The sequence below is a fragment of the Gambusia affinis genome, linkage group LG16 (assembly GCF_019740435.1).
Source record: "Gambusia affinis linkage group LG16, SWU_Gaff_1.0, whole genome shotgun sequence".
NCBI lineage: Eukaryota > Metazoa > Chordata > Actinopteri > Cyprinodontiformes > Poeciliidae > Gambusia > Gambusia affinis.
The window spans coordinates 21253510-21276810 of NC_057883.1; the positions used below are offsets into that span (position 1 = coordinate 21253510).

A 23301-nucleotide genomic window follows, 5' to 3' on the forward strand; every position below is an offset into this window, starting at 1 on the left:
GCTGTTTTCAGTCTTTTATTTTACAAACTGTCCATGATCAGGACTAAATCAACAGGAAAACCCATAAATGTTTGACATCTTTTTGGAAAATTAACAGTAAAGCTGCTAAAATATGTCCACATGTCAACTTTTATTCTATATGAATAAAAATATTCACATTAATGCATCAAGTTTCACAGTTTTCTCCCTGGCAGACGTTTGGCCACCAGTGTGCGTCAGCCATTGTCACTCGATGTATTCGGGTGTGACTTGGAGTTTATAGAGCTGGTTTCCTCTCTGCACCACCATGTTGATGGTGTCGCTGCTCCTGACGGCCTTGTAGATCTCCTCAGAGGTGTTCACCATCACCCCGTTGATCTCCAACACAATGTCTCCTGGCAGCATCCCAGCTCTGAAATAAATGCAGCAGAAACACCTCTATTTATTACACACTTACAACTTTAACTTGGTTTCATTATATAGAAAACACGTTGGAGATTTTTCTCACCATCTGAGGAAGAAGTAAAGCATCATATTTTGAGTTCTGGTTTGATTTATTCAAACTGTACTGCCTCACAGATTAAAGATTTACAAAAATAGAATTATGAGAATAATTCTATTTTTCTCATAAAAATAGAATTATTTTTATAACAATAATACAGTTATGTATTATTGTCATAATACATAGCTGTATTATGACAATAAAGTTATACTTTATATTGGCAATATAGCTTATTTTTTTCTAAATACTCTGTACTGGTCACACCTTTTACTCTAATTTAAAAATTAATCTGAATAAATACCATTTCATGTTGAATATAATCATACAAAATATGTTCACAGTTTACGCACAAAATTATTAAACAACGAGATGTTAGTCTGCCCAATTCAGCCTATTTTGAGCTGTTTTAGGGTCTCTGTCACTTTAAATGCAAATAAGCTGCTGCTGGCCACGCCCCCAATTCAAAGTTCACACTCGCACGCGAAAATGGCTGCCAACAGATGCGCAGTTAGACAACCGTATATCTTCGACCCTCAATCAGACCCAAAGCAGAAGGAGTGGAGCTTCCTGCACAGCTAACAAGAACGCAGCTAGTGGCTTCTAAATTGTAAGTCAACAACAAAACACTTGTCTTTTCCGGCAGCCATTTTAGAGGGCATATAGCGGTAAGGCTAGCTAACCTGAGTTTTGTAGCTCGGTTCGACTGGTGACCAAAGTTACAACATTTATTACATTTTCAGCCGTGTCGTTCACTTTCACACTGCACTGTGTCAAACTAAGAGCAGACGAGTAATTAAAGTGTAGAAATATGCTTACAAAATATTGTAAATAATGTGAATATATTATATATAAATATTTAAAACATACGCTGTAGTAGAGGTTAGAATGGTACCGTGTAAAATATGCAGCCTCACTGAGAAGTAATAACTAGAACAGGTCCAATAAGTAATGTGACGTTGACCATTACTTGCTTTAGATCAGTCTTTCTCAAACTGTGGTTCCTGGCGCTTCTACCGCTTGGCTGGGGGGCTTGGATATGCGGTAACCACAGGAATGAAGAAAGTGTTTGACTGCTACTTTCCTGGAAAGGATTTGGCTGAAAGCAGCTCTGGGAACAAATTTTCATCTGTTCCCAAAAAACAAGGGAGCAACGCTTCGAACGAGCGACGGATGTCTGTGGAACCACAGACTTTGACTCAACTGAGACTTTGCAGGACAGTACCGAGGACGAGCGTACTGTCCTTGAACAAACTGACCTGGCTGGGGAAGTTTGTCCTTTAAGTCAGACGGTTGCCAGTCAAAGTAATGTTACTGGTTTTAGAGACACAACGGTAGACCACGATCATAGGTGTAAGAGGACAGTCGTGGGGAACGATTTCTCAATCGTTCCCAAAGAAAAAACTGACCCGCCTGGGGAAGATTTTTCTAAGGCTGACCTCACTGCAAAAGGTTTTGCTGAAGTTTTGGGTCCATCCGTTTCGTCGTCTCTAAAAGGCACATACACTGGTGTCTTTGAGTTACCAAGTTCCCCACATGGGGAACATGTCTCAGGGGGAAACAGAGTCGACAGAGACGTCACAGGCATTGGTCTGTCAAAAACATTGTCTCTGAATTGTAAAGTTTCTGTCGTTTTTGAGCTCCAATGTTCCACGAAAGAGGAAGCTCATTTAACAGAGAGAAACAAATCTGAAACCCCAACCAGTGACATGTTAGTGGCTGTTCCCAAAGACGAGGCTACCCCAGCTGGGGTAGCTCTCTAACAAGGGGAGCAAAGTCCTTGGGAACAGTTTTTCCACTATTCCGAAAGGGATAATCGACCCGGACGGGGAAGTTAACCTTTTGGAGCAGCGACCTGGCCCAGACATCCTGGATGTGGTGAAGACAGGAGCCGCACAGCAGAGACAAACTGTCATGGAAGACACAGAGAACTTCTTTAAGTTCTCCAAAGTTTTCCAAAACACTTGGGTGAATGCCACTTTTCAATCCATCCTGAACCTGAGCGTGACCAGGAGGTGTCTCGCTCCGGGAAAGGTGTTTATTGCGGCGTCATTTATCCCATGCTGTGCCCATTTCTGCCACAGTCAGCCAGGTGTAATTCCTCAAAATGCAGAGTCATTCCCAACCCGAGCATTGATGTGCCTGGAGAATGTGGAACATTAAGGTGCCACCTGTCATTTGTTCTACATGTACTCGATTCATGGACACCAGACACTGTAGGCAGTTGATGAACAGTTCTTCACTGCAGACAGCCGCTGCAGTGAAGAACTGTTCAGAAGGGGCTTCATTTATGTTTACGAAAAGCAAACAGATGAAGAGCATCTGGAAACCATTCTGAATGTGACCGTTTCTCCAGCCCCTCCTCCCAATGACGATAAAGGTGCTTTCGGAGAGGAGCTACAAATTTTTGATTTGGTTGAAGAAAATGTCCCAAATGAGAAAATAAGTGAGCTCTTTGAGGCTGGAGAAGTTTGAGACTGGGACAGAACATGTGTGTCCTGATGGGTCCAGTTACTGAAACATTCAAGATCAGAGACACAAAAATTTATGGGATAAAAGGGTAAAAAGATTTGACAGGTTTCCTGTTTGCAGCTTCCTGCCACAGCCTGAAATCATGACCGAAAATACTATAAATATAAGGGACGGTTGGGGGAACTTGCTGCATTACAATCAAGCATAGCAAAAAAGCTAGCTGACTAGCTGGCCAGGGTATATCGCCAGCTAATTAGCATAGCATCACCTACCTAGAGCCACAGAACGTTATGAAGATATGTGTGCTACTCAAACTTTGCCTGAAAGAATAGTCCTGCCGCAACAAAATTTAAGACCTGTGATTAACTTACTTAAGGTCAACTTATATTTTAAGACACTTTTACGGCCTTAATTTTAGATACACAAATTTAAGACTTTAAGGACACCCTGCTGTAAAATATACAACCTTACTAGAACAACCATTGGAGATGATATTCAACCCCAATCAGAGAGGAAGTGTACCTGCTGGCTGGTGAGCTGGGGATGACTTTGTGGATCAGAATGCCGTGGTTGACGTTCGGAAAAGACGAGTCTCTCATCTTCAGCTCCGCAATGATGCTGGAAACAGAAAATAAGGTTTAGACAAGTTTAGGTCTCAATCAGTGCAGGATGTTAATGATAACGATGCTTTTACCTTGGTGTTAGCGTTAGCATCATGACACCGATGTACCGAGGCTTCACACTCAAGTCACCAACTGTAGAGGCTGAAATACCAGAAATAAAATCAATAAACAGCTGGAGGTTGTTGTACTGTTTTTACAGAAACATTGTTTTAGTTTAGTATTCTTACTTTTTCTTTTAGCTGCTTGATTCAGAAAAAGTTTCACCCGATCAGACGGGATAGCGAATGAGATTCCTGCAGTGACCTTCATGGTGTTAATGCCGATTACTTCCCCATCCTGAAGAAAAATTATTAATTTAAATTACTTTTTAATAGTTTTATATTTTTATCAAATACTTTTATCATTTTTATATATAGAGAAGAATTTATTTTCCCTCTTTTAAAGCAATCTTTGAGTGTCCAAAAAAGGGCTCTAAAAATTTAGATTTTTTATTATTATGATAAATTACAAAAAATATTTTCAAAAAGTGGCGTTAATTACAATCATTCTTTCTGTGAATTGTATGACGTAATATTAGGGCCAGGCTATGAGAATTTTCATTTAATTACAGGAATACAGTCATGATATTAGCAGAATAAAGATGCAATTTTGCCAGAAAAATGTCTTACAATTACAGGGAAAACGTCGTTTAATGAGAAATTAGGTTGGATAATTAATTTGGAGTTTTCATAAAAATACAATTTCATTCTCCTATTACTAAGACTTTATTACTGTTACATTCAAGCAACATTATGACTTTATTTTTGCAAAAAAATAAAAATAAAATCTTAGTCCTGAATGTGACAAATGCTTAAACAGAAACTGTGACTCACCAGATTAATCAAAGGACCTCCAGAATTTCCAAACTAAAATAAACACACAAAAAATAAATGGGTCAGATGTGACGTAAAGTACAGAAAAAAAACGAGTCAAATCAGAAACTATCAACATGTGGAATAATAGAGAACAGTTTTAAATTTCTGCTTATTAAAGGTGGTACAAACATAGAAAAGGTTGTTATTTCCTATGAGTTCAACAACAACAAAGGAACAAAATGATTGGTGAAGCGCCGAAATAAAACCACATATCAACGGCATGGCAAAAATACTTTTGAAAAAAAAGTTTAAAATTTGCTAGAAAAAAAAACTTCTTTGAGATTAGCCTCAGAAAATTTCTACATAAAAGAAGGACATGTCTGAGTTTGAAAAGTCAAACCATTTGCTAGAAAAAAGTCCAGAATTTTTTTTTTGTTTTGAAATTAAACTTTTTTGTGTTTCTAGAAATTTTTTGAGATTAATCTGAAAATTTATGTTTCTCTAGTGGACTTACAACTTTTTAAACTAATTAATTTTCTTGTTTTTTTCTAGAAAATATTTAAGATTAATCTCAGAATTTCCTAATATTTTTCTAGAAAAAAATTCAGCTTTTCTAGCTCAGAAATGTCATTGTTTGTTTTTTTTTTTTTGTTTTTTTTGAAATTTCTAAGATTAATCTCAGAATTTCTGAGTTTTTGCTACAAAATGTCAAATGTTTTTTGGTGGAAATTTACCCCTCCTTTTTGTTTTTCTCTATCTACGGCTCTAATACGGCGCTGTAGTGAAATGGCCAATCAAAACGTCTAAGTGAATGAAATACTGAAACCACTCACGTCGATGGTTGCGTCTGTCTGTATGTAGTCCATGTTGGAGTTGGACAGGCCCAGCTCCTGGCTTCCTCTCTGCGCCGAGCTGACGATCCCAGAGGTGATCGTGTTCCGGAGAGCAAACGGACTCCCCATAGCAACCACGAACTCTCCTTGACGAACCTCCGATGACTGACCCAGTTTGAGCGTGGGGAAAGGTTTCTGCTCATGTGAGAGAAAAAAATATGCAAAAGAGAGGCGGAGAAAAGCTTTAATAACGTTTCTCTTATTTAATTGTTCTTTAATTCTTTAATTTAATCTCTAGTTTAATTGTTTCTCTTCAGAAAGTAAAAGAACTCCAACATTTTGTTGTCGATCTCTGTGATTAGATAAACATTACATTTTATTTATGTTAGTTATATGACCAGGATTCTTATTCAGAATTAGTGATTATTTATTGCTGTAAAAAAATGTAATAAGTATATGATAAGAATTTTAATTTATAATCCAGATTATCATAACCTGATAATCTGATATTACTAGATTAATCTGGTAATAATCTTATCCTGACCCACTCCTGTGTTTAAAACTTACAGACCTTTCAAAATATAAAAAATACCAGTTAAATTTAAGCGTTCAGTGTTCAATATTGTTTTCTTTAGCGCTGAAACGATTAAATCAAATTAATTGTGATTAATCGATTATTGAAATAATTATAAAATAATTTAGTTTTCAATCATTAACTGAAGTATACAGACTGTAAAAATAGTTAATTGCAGAAACAAGAACCCGATCAGATCAGTAATAAAGTCAAAACTGTACAATAAATAAATAAATTTTGCATTGAAGATGAAAAAACGTCTGTCTGTAAACATGTTCAACCCAGAACTCTGTGGTGATTTTTGCTTCATCAGGTTCAAATTCTTTGAAAAATAAAAAAATAATCCTTTTGCTATCCGTTGCTACAAATGATTAAACGTTCACCAAAGGAATGCTTTCATTGATTTATAGTTTCTGATTTAAAAAAATTAAAAAAAATACTTTATTGATCCCAAAGGGAAATGAAATGAAAGGAAATTATTTGCATCTTTTAATGTATTTCTTAAATACTGTGTAAAAACAGGCTAAAGTGGTTTGATACATTTTTTAAAAATCTGATTAATCATTACTGAAATAATCGTTAATGGCAGTTTGTAGCAGAAAAATCAAAGCTAAATGACTTTGTTGCACATATTTTCACTCTTTCCTTACAGTTGAAGTGATTTTAATGGTGGCGATGTCTGCGCCGGGATCGACGTCCTGCACCGTGGCGTTGTACGTGTCGCCGTTGGTTAGCTTCACTCGGACGCCTCTCTTGTTGGCCACGACGTGAGCGTTGGTGATGATCAGGCCGTCGCTGCTGATGATGAAACCCGAGCCGTTCGACACCGCGATTTCTCTTCCTGAAAACGGATTTCTGGGGAAAAAAACAACAGAAACAGAAGCTGCTTTCAGCCCACGTTGAAAGAAACTGATTTGGAAAGATTTTGTTTTGCCTGATTTCATTATTTTTTGTCATTTGTATGAATTATTGCCATTCTGGTCCTCAAAATACCAAAATTTCGACTTAAATTCACATTTTGTTCCAACTGATTATGTAATATTTAAATATCAGATGATTGATCACTTTATCAGTTACTCAGACTTTTTACCAAATACTTTATTTACTCTTACTTTAATAATTTCTTGAATGGCTACTTTTTACTTTTAATTGAGTAAAAATATGTTGAAGTAGTGCTACTCTTACTTGAGTACAATTTGTGGGTACTCTACCAAACTCTGTAAATACATATGTTTGAATATATTTAGGTGTTTTCCTCTCGTCAGCCACATAATGTAATTAGAATCTCTGGGCAGTTGAATAGAAACTGCCCACAGAATCGTTTCTGAATCAAAAATTGTTTCTGAATCGAATCGCGACCCTTAAAATCGGATTATTCACGCCCACTTACCTGCCCACGATCTCGATGTACACCACAGCTGGAGTGGATTTTTCCACCACATCAGCTATGAAGTTGTATCTGAAGCGGGGGCTGTCGGGTCTAAACGGGGAGGCGCACTGAGCAGAGGGCAGAAAGAGTCTTAAAAAGCTGCTGGATCCTGGAGATCCCTCTGAGTCCAACTGATCCTCCCTCAAGCGGACCAGTAGCGCCGCTCCGCAGAGTCCCAGCCCCACTGAGAGAGACTTGAGCCGGGCAGAGCTGCCAGACCGACCGCCTTCTTCCTTCCAGGCTGAAGATCTCTGGTCCAGGCTGCTGCGTCCATCCGATCCTCGGCTTTTACGTCGTGGGTGTGTTTCTGGTTCTTTTCTGATCATGACAGAGGGAAGACAAGAGAGTGTCCTCTGTCCCACAATGTCCATTCCACGGCCGTGGATCCTAATAACAGCTGACAGAAACCTGCCAGTTGCTGCCATGTTGCATCACTCAGTCACAGCTCAGCACTTCCCACAACTAAACCACACTTTCTATCCTAAAACAAAAAGTTATTCAGGACAAATAAAAAGATCCGCGTCACCTGTGACGACAGGAATAACTTTGAAAAAATACTTTTCCTTTAAGTCTGCTCCACCTCTGAATGACTCTCAGCGACTCATTACTAGAATAACAGGAACCTTACCCCGGATATTAAAAGCTTTTCTTTGTGTTGTCGAATAAACGCAGCTGCGCGTTCTACTGCCCTCTAAAGGAATAAATAAGCAACTGCATTTTGTCTCTTTTAGACTATTCAGAATAATTATGTTTGAAGAAAAGACACTAAAAACAAATTTCTTGTAAACATTTTTTCTAAATTAAATCTGAATTAAATTATAGTCTTTTATTTAGGGAAAAAACCGGATGAGTATAACGTAGAGACGTTTTGTTGTACTGCTCCGTTCAAGTTACGTCAGAATTTGTGAAGAAGTCAGAATTTTAAGAAGGCTGCACGTTGTTTGCGGTACCTCTTACAAACGTATTCTTAAGCGTTACTTTCCATGGGTAAGCACCAATTTTAGGTTCTTCAGTTTAAGAGTTGGAGGCGCTACCTGTAACATTGATGTTAGACGGACTTTTACATGTGTGCCTTGTAAAATAGACAGGTTTCCAACACGTCTTTCTACGGTTGATGCTACTGAAGCGCGCAATCGGTCTTATAAGTCGTAACTGGTTGCACGAATCGCTCCCAGTTTCCCAAATGGCGTTACAGTTGATTTTTCGGAATTTCCCAGTTCGCGGTAGAACTAGAACGCAGCATTACAACGCGTCACCGGAACTTTGTCAAAGGGGGTGGGGCTAATGTTTTTTGAAAATTGCGGTTTAGCGGGCTAACTAAACTAAAGTATCTGATTTTGTTCAATACTCTATTAGATTAATCTCGCAGGATTATGGCGTCTTGTCATTTATTGCAACGCAAAGATCCCTGCTTTCAGTCTCCCGCGAAGATATTTGCGAAGCTGAAATCTAAAGTTCAGAAAGAGGCGGAGGGCGACAAGGAGCTGATGCGGAAGGTTGGAGAGCAATATGGACATGGAGTCAGAGCAGCGGGTGTCAACAGGGCCGATGGACCGGGATTTAACCGGGACCCCGTGGGATTCTGCTGGTCCGAAAAGATGAAGGAGAACAGGTTTGCTTCCTGTCAAACTCCAGCGCAGGCGGTAACTCTGTCGCCGATCTCCAGCCCCGAGGAAACAGTCGACTATCCGATTAGCCCCGTCTCTCTGCAGCAAGTATCCCCACTTAAAGACAGATTTCGTGGGTTCACACGGAGAAACAGAGTCCTGATGGAGTCCACATCTGTGTCCCAACTCCCGTCTGGGGTCTTCAGAGATCAGAGCCCAGATGGTTTCAGTAGGATCCAACCCGCAGAGGTTTGCGGGAGGAGTGCGTTCAGTATGGAAGCTCCTTCTCTCAATCCCAAATCTCCGTGCTGCGTCTTTTCCCCCATAAAGAACAGGCTGAGGAAGAGGAAATTGGATCTGAATGACACCCAGAACCCCTCCAGAACCACCGAGGACTCAGGTCCACCTCAAGCCAGGAGAAGACCTGCCGCCTTTGGGGACAGCGTTAAGAGCAACCCCTGCAGACCGGTTTGGGGTAATCTTAAAAGATTCCCACAACCAAAAGAATCAGGATCCAATGGACTCAAACGTGAGTTATTCTCCATGCCTGTCACAATAACACATTTCGCTAGACAATAAATTGTCCCAGAATTATTGCAATAAACGATAATATTGTTGTTTTGGAACTATTGTCGCATAACTTAATGGTGATTATGTCATAAAAATGCAAGAACACATTCTCAAAGATCAGTAAATTTTAAATTCTAACTAACATTTAACACTGGAACTGTAAGACATTTTAAATATCCAAAATAAATAAACAAAACAACAAATAAAATTAATTATGAAGTCTCTGTAAACAAAATGGTCTTTCAACAAAAGGAGTTAGTTGAGACCAAAGCACCACACTGAAGACTTTTGTCGTCCAGTTTGTTATAGAAAGAGAGAAAAACGATAAATTATGCAAATGGAAATTATTGAGCTTGTTTTAATTTATCATGTGATTAATTGATTTATTGGTTATTGGGATTGGCCTATTAATTGTATCATAAATTAAAATAAGATCACTAGTTAACATTGTAATTATTAATCTTTTTTAAAGGGCAGTTCTGTTTATAGAGACTTTATAATCCATTTTTTTATTGTTTTGATGGTGTGTGGTTTTTATTTTCATTTTATTTACTGTTTTTGTTTGTTGTGTTTTATTTAAAATATCTTCCCTTTCCGGTTTTAAGTGTTATTTACAAAACTACAGCGTTTTGGTAATTGCAGAGTGAACTTGCATTCTTATGCTATTTTTACTGATATATTACTTGAAAATGGTCTTAAATATCCTAAATAAATAAGAAAACAACAAATAAAATGAATTATGAAGTCTCTGTAAACAAAAGAGGGCAAAGTCAGGCCAGAGTGAAGACCTTTATCATCCAGACTTTGGTGGAAAGAAAGAAAAGAGCAAAAATTTGAGCTTGTTTAATTTGTCATGTGACTAATTGATTTATTGCATAATAATACCATAATTTCTGCTTTTTATTATGACTCAGATGAAAAGAAATAATGTTGTTTTTCTTTGTTCTGAACAGGTCCAGCTGTTATTCTGGATACAGGTCCGATAATGTCTCCCGCCAAGTTATTTGCTCTGATGAAGGAAAGGGAGAGTAAAAGGGAACATCAGCAGATGGGAACCTGCAGCAGAAGGGAGCTCTTTGCAGGGAACGAGAGTACGTACGAGTCCTGAGCCACAGCCATAACCTGCAACAGAGTATCAATGAAACCTTATATCAATAATTTAATTTTTAAAAATTATATATAGGTCCAACTAATGATTATTTTTGAAATTGATTATTCTGATGGTTAATCGGATAGAAAATTGGCACATTTCACAAATTTTTCCTTAACCACTTCAGTCTATTTTATTCAATAATAGAAATACATTAAAATATGTAAATAAACAAGTAATTAAATTCCCCTTTTTTTAAAATAATAAACATTGTATTGCCTAAAAAGCAATAATATAGCATTACGTTTGGAAATCTGAACCAGGTGAAGCTAAAACTATGTCACTTGAGGAGTTTTTGGTAAAACATATTTACAAAGCTCTTAGATGCATTTTACTTATAATTTTTGTAGTTTGTGCTTAATTACTGTTTTGAGTGTGTTTAATTATTTTTAAGTATGTATGATCCAGTTAATGATTAATCTATTACAGAATTAGTTAACGATCATTTCGATAATCGACTGATCACGATTAATCCGATTATTCGTTCCAGCTCTGGTTTTGTTTAACATTCTGTTTAACAGACTTCATAAACCATAATCATCAAAATTACAATTAAAAAATGCAGCAGTCTGTGTAGAATGAATCCATACAGTAAGTAAAATTCACTTTTTAAATTCAGTTATTGAAAAGAAATAAAAGTTGTTTTTTTTCTTATGACATTTTCTTCTGTCAGGGAACTTGCAGAAGTCTAGTGACACTGATGTTTCCTCATATCATCACGTGGAGCACATGCAGGACGTTCCCTCAATGAATACTGCTGTGAGCCAGAACCAAGCAGAGTCACAAGAGAGTCAGTCAGAAACCTCGCAGGATACTCCGATCCCTGCTTCGCCCTTTCCTACTGTTTTACTGGAGGACCCGCTGGTGCTCAACACTCCACAAATCTCCATACCGAAGAAAGACGAGGCGGTGTTCAGACGCAACGTTTGGCCCAAGCAGAAGAAATTCCCATTCGTAAGTAGAAGCAGAAGACAAACTAATGTTCAATAACTGAAGGAGAGGCGGTCATAGAAAAACAGAGTCTTCAGTCAGAGGCTTCTTTAAAAACGCTGTAATGCAGACTGCTACAGGAGCTCCTTCTTACCATCAGCATCTACAAGTCTTTCAAGAAGCTTTATCCTTTTTTAAATAAGGGAAAAGCTTTTTAATAATCTTTTTATTTAAAAAGAAAAGCTTATTTTTTAAATAAAAAAAAACAAATTTATTGTTTATAAACAATAAATAAATTATTTATAAGCAATAAAAAATGATTTATTGTTGTCACAATAAGCAATAAATCAATTAATACTTATCAGTTAATAAGTTAAGAGAAACTCAGTAATTTTCATTTCTTGATTTATCGATTTTCTCCTTTTTCTCTGCGAAAACTGATCTTCAGTTTGGTGCTTTGGTCTCAACTATCCCTTTTTTAAACACAAGTATGTTTACAGAGACTTAATCATTCATTTTATTTGTTGTTTCTGTTGTTTTATTTATTTATTTTGGCCTCCAGCTTCAGTGTTAAATGTTTATTAGAAATTAAAGTTTATTGATCTTTGAGAATGTGTTCTTCCATTATTATGCCATTATTACTATTATATCACTTGAAAATGTTCTCAGAACATCAATGTTATCATTTATTCCAATAAGTTCTGAGACAATTTATCGTCCAGCAAAATATGTTATCATGACAGGCCTGCTTACAACAACATTTGGTTTCCCTTTGGGTTTAACGACACATTGTTTAATTCAAATTTAATAAAATGGAAACCAGAAGTGGGAAAAACTCAAAGGCTCATAAAAGGGTGTGAATTTTTATTTTTTTTAAAGAAACTGGAAAAAGAATATTAAAGAAAGAAAAAAAATCTAGACAAAGTAATTTGACATCAAGGAAATTAAAAGAAGAAAAAACAGAAATAATAGCAATTACAGTAGAGTAAAAAAGAAAACGTAGGCAGAAAAAAACATGAAGGAAATAAAAAGAAGGAAAAGTAACTTGGGGAATAAAGTAAACATGAATTGAAAGTAGAAAAACAGAAGAGATTAAAAGAAAAACTAGAAAAAAGAAAAACGTGACCTAGAAATGAAAACTTAATGATTTGTTACTTTATTTCATTTTTATTCATATTACAAAACTTTTTTACTTGGGTTTAAGGAAAATGCTCTATTCTTCCAAATATATCAAATCAGTTCTGTGCGATTCGATTCATCGTGTAGCTCCTGTCATCATCAGATGTGTATTTTATTTTTCTTTACAGGAGAGTGTGATTCATCTCAGGAAGTGGTTCCTGAGAAGAAATCGTCAGGGTTTGTTTGTGGACGGGATTCACGTGTAAGTGTCCGTCGCTCATAATGGGGCTGGGCAATACGCCTTAAAAATAAAATCTATTTTTTTCAGGCCTGATCTGATTTTAATATAGTTTTGCTTTTTATACAAAATAAGAAATTACAAATGATAGAAAATATTTTGGAAAAGTAGATTTTATTTCAGTCAACCCTTCTGTGTGTGTACAATGGCGTATTAAGGCCAGGCTATGAGGATTTTTGTTTAATTATGAGAATAACTTCATAATATTGGCCAAATAAAGATGCAATTTTACCAGAAGGACAAAGTTTGGACAGAGTGAGCAGCTCAGTTTGGGTTCTTATTCTTCATCATATGTTAAAAGATTTAGTATTTTCTTATCTATAAAACTTGTAAAACCCACAAGATCCTCAGCATTCCTTATTTTAATCTTTATTTTTTCTGTTAAAATACTTATAAAATTATGACTTTATTCTTGTAAAATTATGACTTTCTTCTCGTATCATTTCGATTCTACTGTCATCTGACTTTACTCTTGTAATATTATGATTTTAATCTCGGAATAAAAAAAATGAAATTGTAGCCTGACGCTTGTATTTTGTTGTAGCGTTGACCTGAATTCAAAGTTTAAATAAACAGAAGCTGTAAAACAAGATGGCCGCCCTGACTTTACGCTGAACTATGGAAACCCAAGGAGTGGAATGTTTTCTCAAAGTGTAACCTTCAAAACCAAAAATCTGATAAAATGATAAAATTGTTTTATCGCTCAGCCTTGTTTTGTACCTTAACAGTGAGACTTTAGAGTGAAGGCTTCCATTTTGTTTCTCTTTTCTTCCCAGAGAGGAGAACATTCAGTGGAACAGCAACGTGATCACAGAGCGGATCTCCAGATCGGTCCTGAAGACCGTCTCCGGCAGGGTGTACATCCTAATGGGACAGATGAACATCAAACTCGCCTCTGGTAAGAGTGAACACCAAATCGTAATGTCCGCTTCAATTGATTCAGGTGTTTTTCCTGATTCTCTCTTTGTTCCCTCAGATTTTCCAAAGAAGTTCCTGAAGAAGTTTGTGAATGGCTTCCCTTCAGACTGGAAGGCGATTTATGAGACGTTTCTGTCGGAGTCGAAAGAGTAAGAGGCTTAACAGTATGGCTAAAAAACGCATCACAACATAAAAGTTTCATATCAGTTGATATTTTACAGTTATATTGATTAGTTTTTTTGTTTTAGAAATCTGAAATACGGCCAGACTGGTGGCGTGACCTTTCCAGTTTTTCCATTTTTAAGCAGTTAGGTGGCGAAAGCTTAAACTGCCACTTTGGCAGTTACTCAAAAGGTTGTTGCTAGGTAACCAAAGCTGGGAGAGGGGGGTTACTTGAAACTGTTACCCAGCAGGCTGTTGCTCGGAAACCAAAGAGTGAGTTGAAGCCACTCACTTTGCAGTGAAAGTTTGAGGGGCTAAAGTTGTGTGGTTCTGAATCAAGGTTCAGTGAAATTATTTATTATTCTTCCAAACATTTATTGATTTTGATCACTTGTATATCACCATTTATATTGTTATTGATTTATTGTCTGGCCGTTTGCTACTATAACACATTCAGTGTGGTCATAAAGCTTTTTTTGTCACCATTAAAGGTTTTCATCAGCATAAAAAATAACCAGAATAAATGGAAAATTCAGTTTTCTTGTGAAAATCCATGTTTAGGCATCAGAGTGTTTATTACACTGAAGTAAAACTTGTAGTTTGATGGGTTGAAAAAGAAAATATTAGCAGCTGTTGGTGCGGACACAGGAAAAAATAATACAGTTTCTGAGTAATTAACCTGGACAACAGATCGATTGTATTGTTATAACTTTATTCTTGTATTTAAACCAACATTTTTTATTCTGGCCCTGATACTTCTTCGTACAACTCACAGAAGGTACGATTGAAATAAAAGTCACTTTTTGGAAATACTTACTGTTAATAATTTTTTGTTAGAAAAGAAACTGTGGAAAACAAAATTGATTAAATTTGGATCTGGTATGAAAAAATCTGAGATTTTATTTTTAAGCCTTACTGCTCAGCCCAACCTTTCAATCATGTTTTAGAGGAAAAACATCTCCGGATTTTTTTCCTCTGCATTTTTCCAGCAGCATTTTCATATGATCAATTTCTTTATTTTTATGAGTAAATATTATCCTGTTTCTACAGGCTGGCAGAGAAGAACAAGGATGCCGCCATTTTGTTTAAGAATGAATCCCAGCTCCCTTCCAGGCATCAGCCTGTGAGGCAGCAGAGACTAAAATCTGTAAAAACACGTAAGAACAAGATGATCAGATGGGCTGCTGGGCGTTAACACAGATCTGTTTCTGAGTTGTAATTTTCTAATTCCAGCCGAGTCGCTTCCTTCTGCCTCCTCCCTCAACGTGTCCCGAAGCGGCCGCGTGATCAAGCCTCCTCTGGAGTATTGGAAAGGAGGGAGAGTAATCCTAGACTCTCAGATGAACGTTACCATCCACGAGGATTACGAGGCAACCAGCCCTGTAAGCATAATGACCGATCACTGATAATCAATCAATCATTCAGTCTGTTTTTCATCTCTATGACCTGAGGGATCTGAAAGGCCTGAAACAGAGAACCAATGTTGATATCCAGGGACTGAACGATTTATCAGATTAATGAATTATTGAAATAATTGTCAACTAATTTAATAATTGATTAATCTTTACCAAGAATATACAAACTAAAAAAAGGAAAATTGCTTTAAAAAGTAACACTCAGAGCAGTAATTATGCCAAAACTTCACAAAAAGTATATAAATTTGCATTTAAAGTAATAGAAAAAATTACGTTCTACCTAAAACGCCTCAAGTAGCAGTTTTAGCTTCACTCAAATCAAATTCTGTTAAAAACTATTTATTTTTGGCACCATTTAATCAATTATTAATCGGTTAATCCAAAATGTAATTGACAGATCAGCCATAAACCACATTGATGTTAAGTTGAGCAGAAAGGACTGAACTTCTCACAAGCTGCAGATTCTTTGCTATAAATCATCAAGCGAACACTAAAGGAATGGTAAATTATTGAATTTTAAACAATAAAATGTTAAATTCCTTTTTTAAAATAATTTCTTTATTTTTATCTTTTAATGTATTTTTAAGGTATAAAAATGGCTCAAGAAGTTAAACAAAAAAAATCTTCAGAATGTGCCAATTTTTTATTTAATTGCCAGAATAATATTTTACTAATTGATAGTTGCAGCCCTAACAAATTTTATCTCTAATATCTCTGAATTAAACCAATTTTGGAAAGAAAGGTTGGCCATAATTTCCTTACAAAATAATTCAGTTATTAGGAATGCTTGCTGTTAAAGCTCCATTATATCGCTTTTTTATTTTTTTATTTTTATCTGATTAGTCAAAAACTAAAATAATTGCTCGTTGCATTCCTGTCCAGTTTCTAAGTTGTTAATATTCTTGTTCTCACAGGATATTTTAATGAGGACGTCCAAGAAGCCGGTACAAGAACTCTTCCCATCCAGTGACGGTAAATTGGTCAGCGGAGGAAAACAATTGGTGCTGAATTGTGCAAAGATTCATCACACAAGTTTCCTCCGCTTCTAGGTTTGAAGCGACACAAATCGAGTCAACACGAGGGCTGCTCGGTACCACAGAGACAGGTAAAGGTGGACAGGAAGCTGCACAGAGCTGAGGCTAACCGGGACCAGAAAACCACTGATTCAACCAATGAGATGATTAGCAATCAAAAAGCTGTTTCTGGAAGAACGAGGTGCAACCGTCAGAGTCCAGGTGCAGAGAAAAGGCCGTGTTCGGACACCGGCCCACAGAAACGACGTGAGCCTGACAGGTCATCAAAGAAACGTACACAGAACGCCACCAGGCCGTCAAGAACATCAGAAACCATCACAAATCCTCACGAGTCTCTTCCAGTTCGCAATAACGCATCAAACAGATCGTCGTGCGATTACGAGTTGCTGAGCACCAGAAGGAGACGAGGGAATGCAGGGCGCGGTGCGAAAGGTTTGACGAGTTCTGGCAAATCAGAGCCGGATGGTGAAGTTTCATCCAATCAGTCCCCAGAAGCTCCGAAGGAGAAAAAGAAAAGAGCAGCGAGAAAGAGGAACGAGGTGCAGGAGAAGAAGAAGAAAGAGAGCAGGAGTAGCAAGTCATCATCACCAGTGACGGCGACGAAGCCCGGCAGGAAACGGCAACAAAACAAAGGCAGCACTGTTGTTCCATACGAGAAATACGGAGACGAGTGGACGAAGGATGAGATCCTGAAACTACAGGAGTACGTAAACAATCCTAGAATATTCCTAAAACACGCAAAGAATGAGATGAAGCTCTGAGGGAAAAAGGAAATCGCTGCAGTTTCATCTGAAATTCAACTGTTATTGTACCAAATATTGATCTCTGAAATACGGCTGCAACTAACAAATATTTTAGTTATCGATTATTCTATTGATTATTTTGACGATTAATCAATAGAACCAGAAATGGCACATTCTGAGGATTTTTTAATAACTGCTTCTATAGTAACAGAAAGTAAACAAATAATTCAATTCATTTTTGAATAAAAAGATAGATTGATTAGTGTATGCTTAATCATTTGTAGTAAAGGATACACCTGCAACTAAAAAAATAATTCTAACATCAACATGTGAAAAGTTCAGCCCTTTCTGTTTGACTTAACATCAATACACCAAAGAATTTATTTAGTAACTGGATTCAAAAGGTGATCAATATGAGAATTTTTTAACAGGAATTGAACCAGGTGAAGCTAAAACTGAAACTTGAGGAGTTCTAGGTAGAATATATTTACAAAAAAAAGATTTTTCATCTTAAATATAAAGTTTATAGATATTTTTTTGGTCAGTTTTGACTTAATTACTACTCAGAATATAAAGTTTTTTCTGCAAACTGAGTCTGTTACTCCCGTTGACGATTAATCGGTTACTAAATTAGTTGACAATTATTTTGACAATTAATCACTATTAATTGTTTCAACCCTACTCTGAATTTTTCCTAAATCAAACCATTAATGTACTCTATTAAAAATGTTTCTTTTTTTTCTTTTCTTTTTTTAATAGATTAACTTCAAAACATTGAAACTGCAATATTTTTACCCAAAATTTGGAAGAAAAGTCCTAATCTGATGCAATATTTGTTTGGAGATCATAATTCACGTACCAAGCATTCACAATCTATATCTCTTTTTCCCTTTGTGCATGTCATCTTCATATTTTAGTTTGTAAGATGGAATGGAAACTGTATAGCGTTAGGGATATGTGTTTAAAAAATATCAATCAAAGAAGCTAAATAATTAGCAGCAATCTCTTGAGATTTTTTTTAAATGACTATTGCGTTCAGTTTCTGGTTGTAGGTCTGTCTGATAATCGATGTTTGCTTGTGTGTTTTTCCAGGGCAGTGAGCTGCTATCCCAGACACATAGTGGGTTACTGGGTGAAGGTAGCGAGGATGGTGGGGACACGTTCAGCTGAAGAGTGCTACAAGCAGCACATCTCCCAGGGAAACACCCAGAGTCCCAAGAAAAGCACCAAGAACTGCAAAAAGGTGAAAGAAGTGGCGGCAAAACCTGCAGGTAATAATGGACACTTTGCAGTAGGAAGGACTGCTATGAACTCACCAACAGTCTGGAATAACATAACTAGATCTGCACAATATATAATTCTGTACAATGATACAATAATTACGGACTGGTCAGGTTTTTATACATATATACCAATAATTAATCGGATTAATCACAATTAATCAACTATTGAAATAATTCTCTACTAATTTAGTAATTGATTGATTGTTAGCTGGAGTGCAGGGTCAGAAAAAAACATTTGGTGAAGAAAAATAAATGTATTCGGAGCAGTAATTAAACCAAAACTGTACAAAATATTTAAATACATGTTGTATTTAAGATAAAATCACCAATCAATCAATCAAACTTTATTTGTATAGCACATTTCAGCATCAAGGCATTTCAAAGTGCTTTACATCAAATCAAACACAAAGATACAATGCAACATAGAATCAACAATAAAAACACAACATCGTCAGATTCCGTCAATAAGTTTGCAATTGATTACGTTTCGAATACACCAATGTCTGTAAATATGTTCCACCCAGAACTAATCAAGTGGCACAGATGTAACTACCCCCAGTTGAACTTCACTAGAGGAATGTTGCATTGTTGCATTTTAGGCAATAAAATGTTTATTTTCTCTTTTTTTATATATATAATTATTTGCATCTTTTAATGAATTCATAATATTTGTATTAAAAGGCTGTAAGTGGTTAAACACAAAAAATCTGCAAAATATCATCAGAATTGTTAGCTGCAGCACATGGCTGCCTGGACGCTATATTTGTTTATAAGGGTCATTGAAGAAGGTCGAGAGTGTGGAAAATGTAGGTTTTTGAGTGTGATTGTCTGAATTTCTGAGGTTTTTATGTGGTGTTTTAGCGGGCTGTGAATCTGTGTCCTCTTCCAGAGATTCCTGTGATATCTGCCAGAGTCGGGACGCTTAAGAGGATTAAGCAGGTGCGGCAGTTCCTGGAGAATTTGCCTAGAGAAGACGTGGACGATGCTTTCAGCTCGGCCTACATGCAGAACAAACGCATGGAGGTGCGTTTTCATCACTTAATCGGCTGATCGGGTGGTTTTATTTCCATCCATCCATTATCTTACACCCTTATCCCTAGTTGGGTCGGGAAGGGTGCTGGTGCCTGTCTCAACGGGATCCATCGCAGAAATCTTAAATTTGTGTATCTAAAATTATCTTATGTCCTAAATTTAAATACGTTACTTACAGTTCTTAAATTTTGCCGTGGCGGGACTATTTAATGTAGTAAATTTTATGTATCTTTTTTCCTTGCGGGACTTTCCGTCAGGCAACAGTTTGAGTCGCACACTAACGTCTTCATTACGTTCTTTTTTTAAATGCAAACTTTATTAACAACAATGGCAGTGACAATTTCAGAGAATACAAAACAAAATCATCATAAACACAATCAGACCTCCTGATACTTACAATATTTTCTAGGTCATGCATCCTAGTAAAAGAACGAGATTGTTGTGTTCTGTGACCGCTAACTAGCTGCTAATATACTCTTGCTAGCTAGGTTGCCTCATTTCTGTTGCTAACCCATATGAAGCTACGTGTATTCTGTGCAAAAAGAAGCTCATCACAGAAAACTTTGTGTCGGAGGTTCAGTGGATCTTACCTATTGACGAATTTTCACTTCAACAAAGTTGCTACTGTTTTGTTTGTTGAAGGATCTACAGCTATTATCAAATCACAAAATGAGTTTGTAGAAATTAAATAAAAACAAACAAAAAAGACACGGAAGACAACATGGCAAAATGCAATTTTAGGTTAAACATATATTTAACATGTATTAAACATGTATTAACTGAAGTGTAATACATCAGATCACAAACAGGCACTTAAATTGTTTGGAATTTGCTAAAATATTGTTTTATATGTCCGTCACATTTTATTTTACTATCACTAAATATAACATCAGTCGGCATTAAATTCCACAATTGCATACCAAGGAGCAACACAACTATTTACTGTACATTATTAATAACATTTTGGTAAAGTCCATCTCTTTTTGATAACATTCCTAGTAAAATGCACATGTATATTTTGGTTGAATTATATATTTTGTAGTAAAATTAAAATCAAAATTCAGCTGAGAAGAAGGAGATTTAGAAAAGCATGGAACCAAAAGAGAATGGAAACAGTACCATTTCTTCCTCTGTAGTTTTTCATTCTTATATATATATATATATATATATATATATATAAAACATGCAATTTTCTTTTTTACATTGCTGTGGTGATACAGGTCTTAAACTTCATTCATAATAGTCTTTTAAAATTCTTAAATTTGAGTTGGTGAAACCTGCAGAAACCCTGCATGAGGGATTATGAGCAAGCTTGTCCTCCTTTCTCTGTTGATGCTCAGATCCCCTCCTTGTGTTCGAGTGAAGATCATGATTTTGCGATATCAGACCTGGAGCCTCAGACCCCGATGTCGTCGTGTTTCCCTGAGGCGAAGACGCCTCCGTGTTTGCACATAACTCCTGGCATGCTCGGCTCTCCAAACACGTAAGGCCTCTGCATCTGCTTTCTAACGCGAAACACATGGAAAGTACACACAAACGCTATCTTTTGTTTTTTCTCACGTTTTATTTTTTCACTTCTAAAGGAAAAATGACGACAAGTACGTCTTCCAGCTACAGAAGAGGATGAAGAAGAATCAGTTTAATGTCCGCAAAACCTCATCTTCTAAAACGGTACCGACTCCTAGTGAATTAAAGGTTTTCTTTCTGAGATTTACAGGATATAAAATCACTCATTTATATCCTATTTTTATCTTTCAGAGGTTCTCACCCACACCTTCCGCTAAGCGAACTGTACAAAGATGCGCTAACACAGGTAGGCTTAAACCTGTAGAACCTCACTGTTTATAAAAAATAATGCCATTATAAATAATTTTCTTTCTTTTTTGCACCTTTACTGCCTTGTAAGCCCAAAGCAAAGCAGCAATAGACTAACAATTATTTTAGATATTGATTATTCTAATAATTTATTTTGTAACTAAGAAAATTAACATTTTATTGCCTAAAATGCAACAACACTGCATTTCTTTAGTGATTTTGAATCAGGTGGGGCTAAAACTACGCCACATGAGGAGTTTTGGCTAAAACATATTTACAGGCAAAAATATTTTTATCTTAAAAACAAAAAGTTTTTATATTTTAAACAGCTTTGCCTTAATCACTGCTCTAAATGTGTTGGTTTTATTTAGCAACAGATCGTTTTATTTAGCAACAGTCTGTATTTTCCATTTAACAATTAATCAATGACTAAATTAGTTGACAATTATTTAAATAATTGATTAATCACAATTAGTCGGAGTAATCATTTCAGCCCAGGTAGATATAAAGGTAAATGACACTTTTCCCTGATTTTGGTTCAAAGTATTTATAAAGAAACATTTAACCCAAGTCATACTGTTTAAAGGCAAGGCTACAAAATACTTAGGAAATGTATGTACACTTATATGACATCAATAAATAAATTTATTTCTCTCATCCTTGTGGCATTTAGCAAATAGAAATTATTTTACTAATTCTAACTGGCCTGAAACAAGAAAAGTTTTGTCTGATTTAACTTTATTTGGTACATATAAATGTCTGTAAACGTCACATTAAAGGTGGAAAAAGGTTTGAAAATTATTTATAATTTTTTTAAACCTTAAACATCTGGCTTTATTTTATTTTACACTAAACAAACTCCAGTTTATTTTCCTTGAATCTATGATTCCTCTGTCCAGGAAAGGACACGTTTTTTGTGTTCGAGATGTTCCCCGGAGACGACGGCAACATTTCCGAAAGCGATGAGGAGGAAGACTTTTACTTCTCAGACGACTGATTTGGACTCATGGAATAAATGTACAAATATCTCAGGATTTTTAGATTAAATTCTTTTTAGGAAACCCAGAAAATCACAGTGAAGGAGTAACGTTCAACCCTCTGAGGTTTTTCTTAGGAAATGCAGCGAGTTGGACGTTTAAACACACTTCTGCTGCTGGTTACGATCTGAAAAGTGATGCTCTGTGCATCCTGTGGACTTCTGTAAATATGTTATTTCTTTTAAATCCTTCAAAGAACCAGTTGTAATTATATTTTTGAATAAACCTTTTTCTATTCTTTCACTATTTGTTAATTTGTAAAAAAAAAAAACGTCAATTGTATTAAATTGTGTATTTTGGACAAAATATTTTAAATAAACTAAATATTTATGAGTAAAAAACTAAAATGATCAGATGAAACATATTTACCTGTTTAGGTATTTTTGTGAAGTTGCATCTGTCAGTATGAAGATCTTTGTTGATAATTTTTACTTGCATTTAATCTGAAACTAATCTAAATTGACCAGCGGTTTCTAAAATATAGCCCCTATTTTAAATAATACTTGAAATCCAGTTTTAAAACCTTTAAGCAAAGTAATTAACTACAGCAAATTTTTCATATTTTTATTTTATAAAGAAGGAAATAATTGTTTTCAGTAATAATTTATCTGTTTACAACGTGTATTCAACTGAAGTTCTTGCCTTGATTTGATCCGTTACTTGATCCTATTTTTGATTTTTTTTCTGTTTTTATCTAGCATAACATGCTTTTTCTTGCTTTCATTGTGTAACAAAAATGCTGTATTCATAAATACTGGATAATCTAACTTGCATCAACTGAGTTTGGTCGGGGGTGTGTAACATTAACAACCTAATTCAACTTAAAACATAAAACACTCATTTAGAGCCACAAATAAATATATGTTATAAATATCTATGTTTGGAAAATATATCTTAAAAAACATTTTCACATTTTTAACTCCAG

General features: G+C 35.9%; 2 protein-coding genes across 3 annotated transcripts; one reads left to right on the forward strand and one right to left on the reverse strand.

The window, feature by feature from the left end:
• Nucleotides 1-2: 2 nt before the first annotated feature.
• LOC122845789 (serine protease HTRA2, mitochondrial-like) lies at nucleotides 3-7934 on the reverse strand. The gene is made up of 8 exons (XM_044142203.1): nucleotides 7225-7934; nucleotides 6485-6689; nucleotides 5261-5455; nucleotides 4446-4478; nucleotides 3801-3909; nucleotides 3645-3714; nucleotides 3473-3568; nucleotides 3-391 (listed from the first exon to the last, which is right to left on the reverse strand). Exons 1-8 carry the CDS (start codon nucleotides 7686-7688, stop codon nucleotides 226-228), a joined length of 1338 nt encoding a protein of 445 aa, XP_043998138.1. The 5' UTR covers nucleotides 7689-7934; the 3' UTR covers nucleotides 3-225.
• mis18bp1 (MIS18 binding protein 1) lies at nucleotides 921-22718 on the forward strand. Of its 2 annotated transcripts, XM_044142200.1 has the most exons (17): nucleotides 921-1088; nucleotides 8620-9399; nucleotides 10394-10531; nucleotides 11264-11544; nucleotides 12828-12901; nucleotides 13714-13835; nucleotides 13914-14004; nucleotides 15068-15174; nucleotides 15251-15399; nucleotides 16347-16404; nucleotides 16482-17169; nucleotides 18302-18480; nucleotides 19382-19515; nucleotides 20865-21007; nucleotides 21108-21195; nucleotides 21283-21337; nucleotides 22239-22718. In XM_044142200.1, the coding sequence occupies exons 2-17, from the start codon at nucleotides 8637-8639 to the stop codon at nucleotides 22334-22336; spliced, it is 3168 nt and encodes a 1055-aa protein (XP_043998135.1). In that variant the 5' UTR covers nucleotides 921-1088; nucleotides 8620-8636; the 3' UTR covers nucleotides 22337-22718. The 2 variants fall into 2 exon arrangements, with proteins under 2 accessions (XP_043998135.1, XP_043998134.1); XM_044142199.1 differs by lacking the exon at nucleotides 921-1088 and having other exon boundaries at nucleotides 8153-9399.
• Nucleotides 22719-23301: the final 583 nt, after the last annotated feature.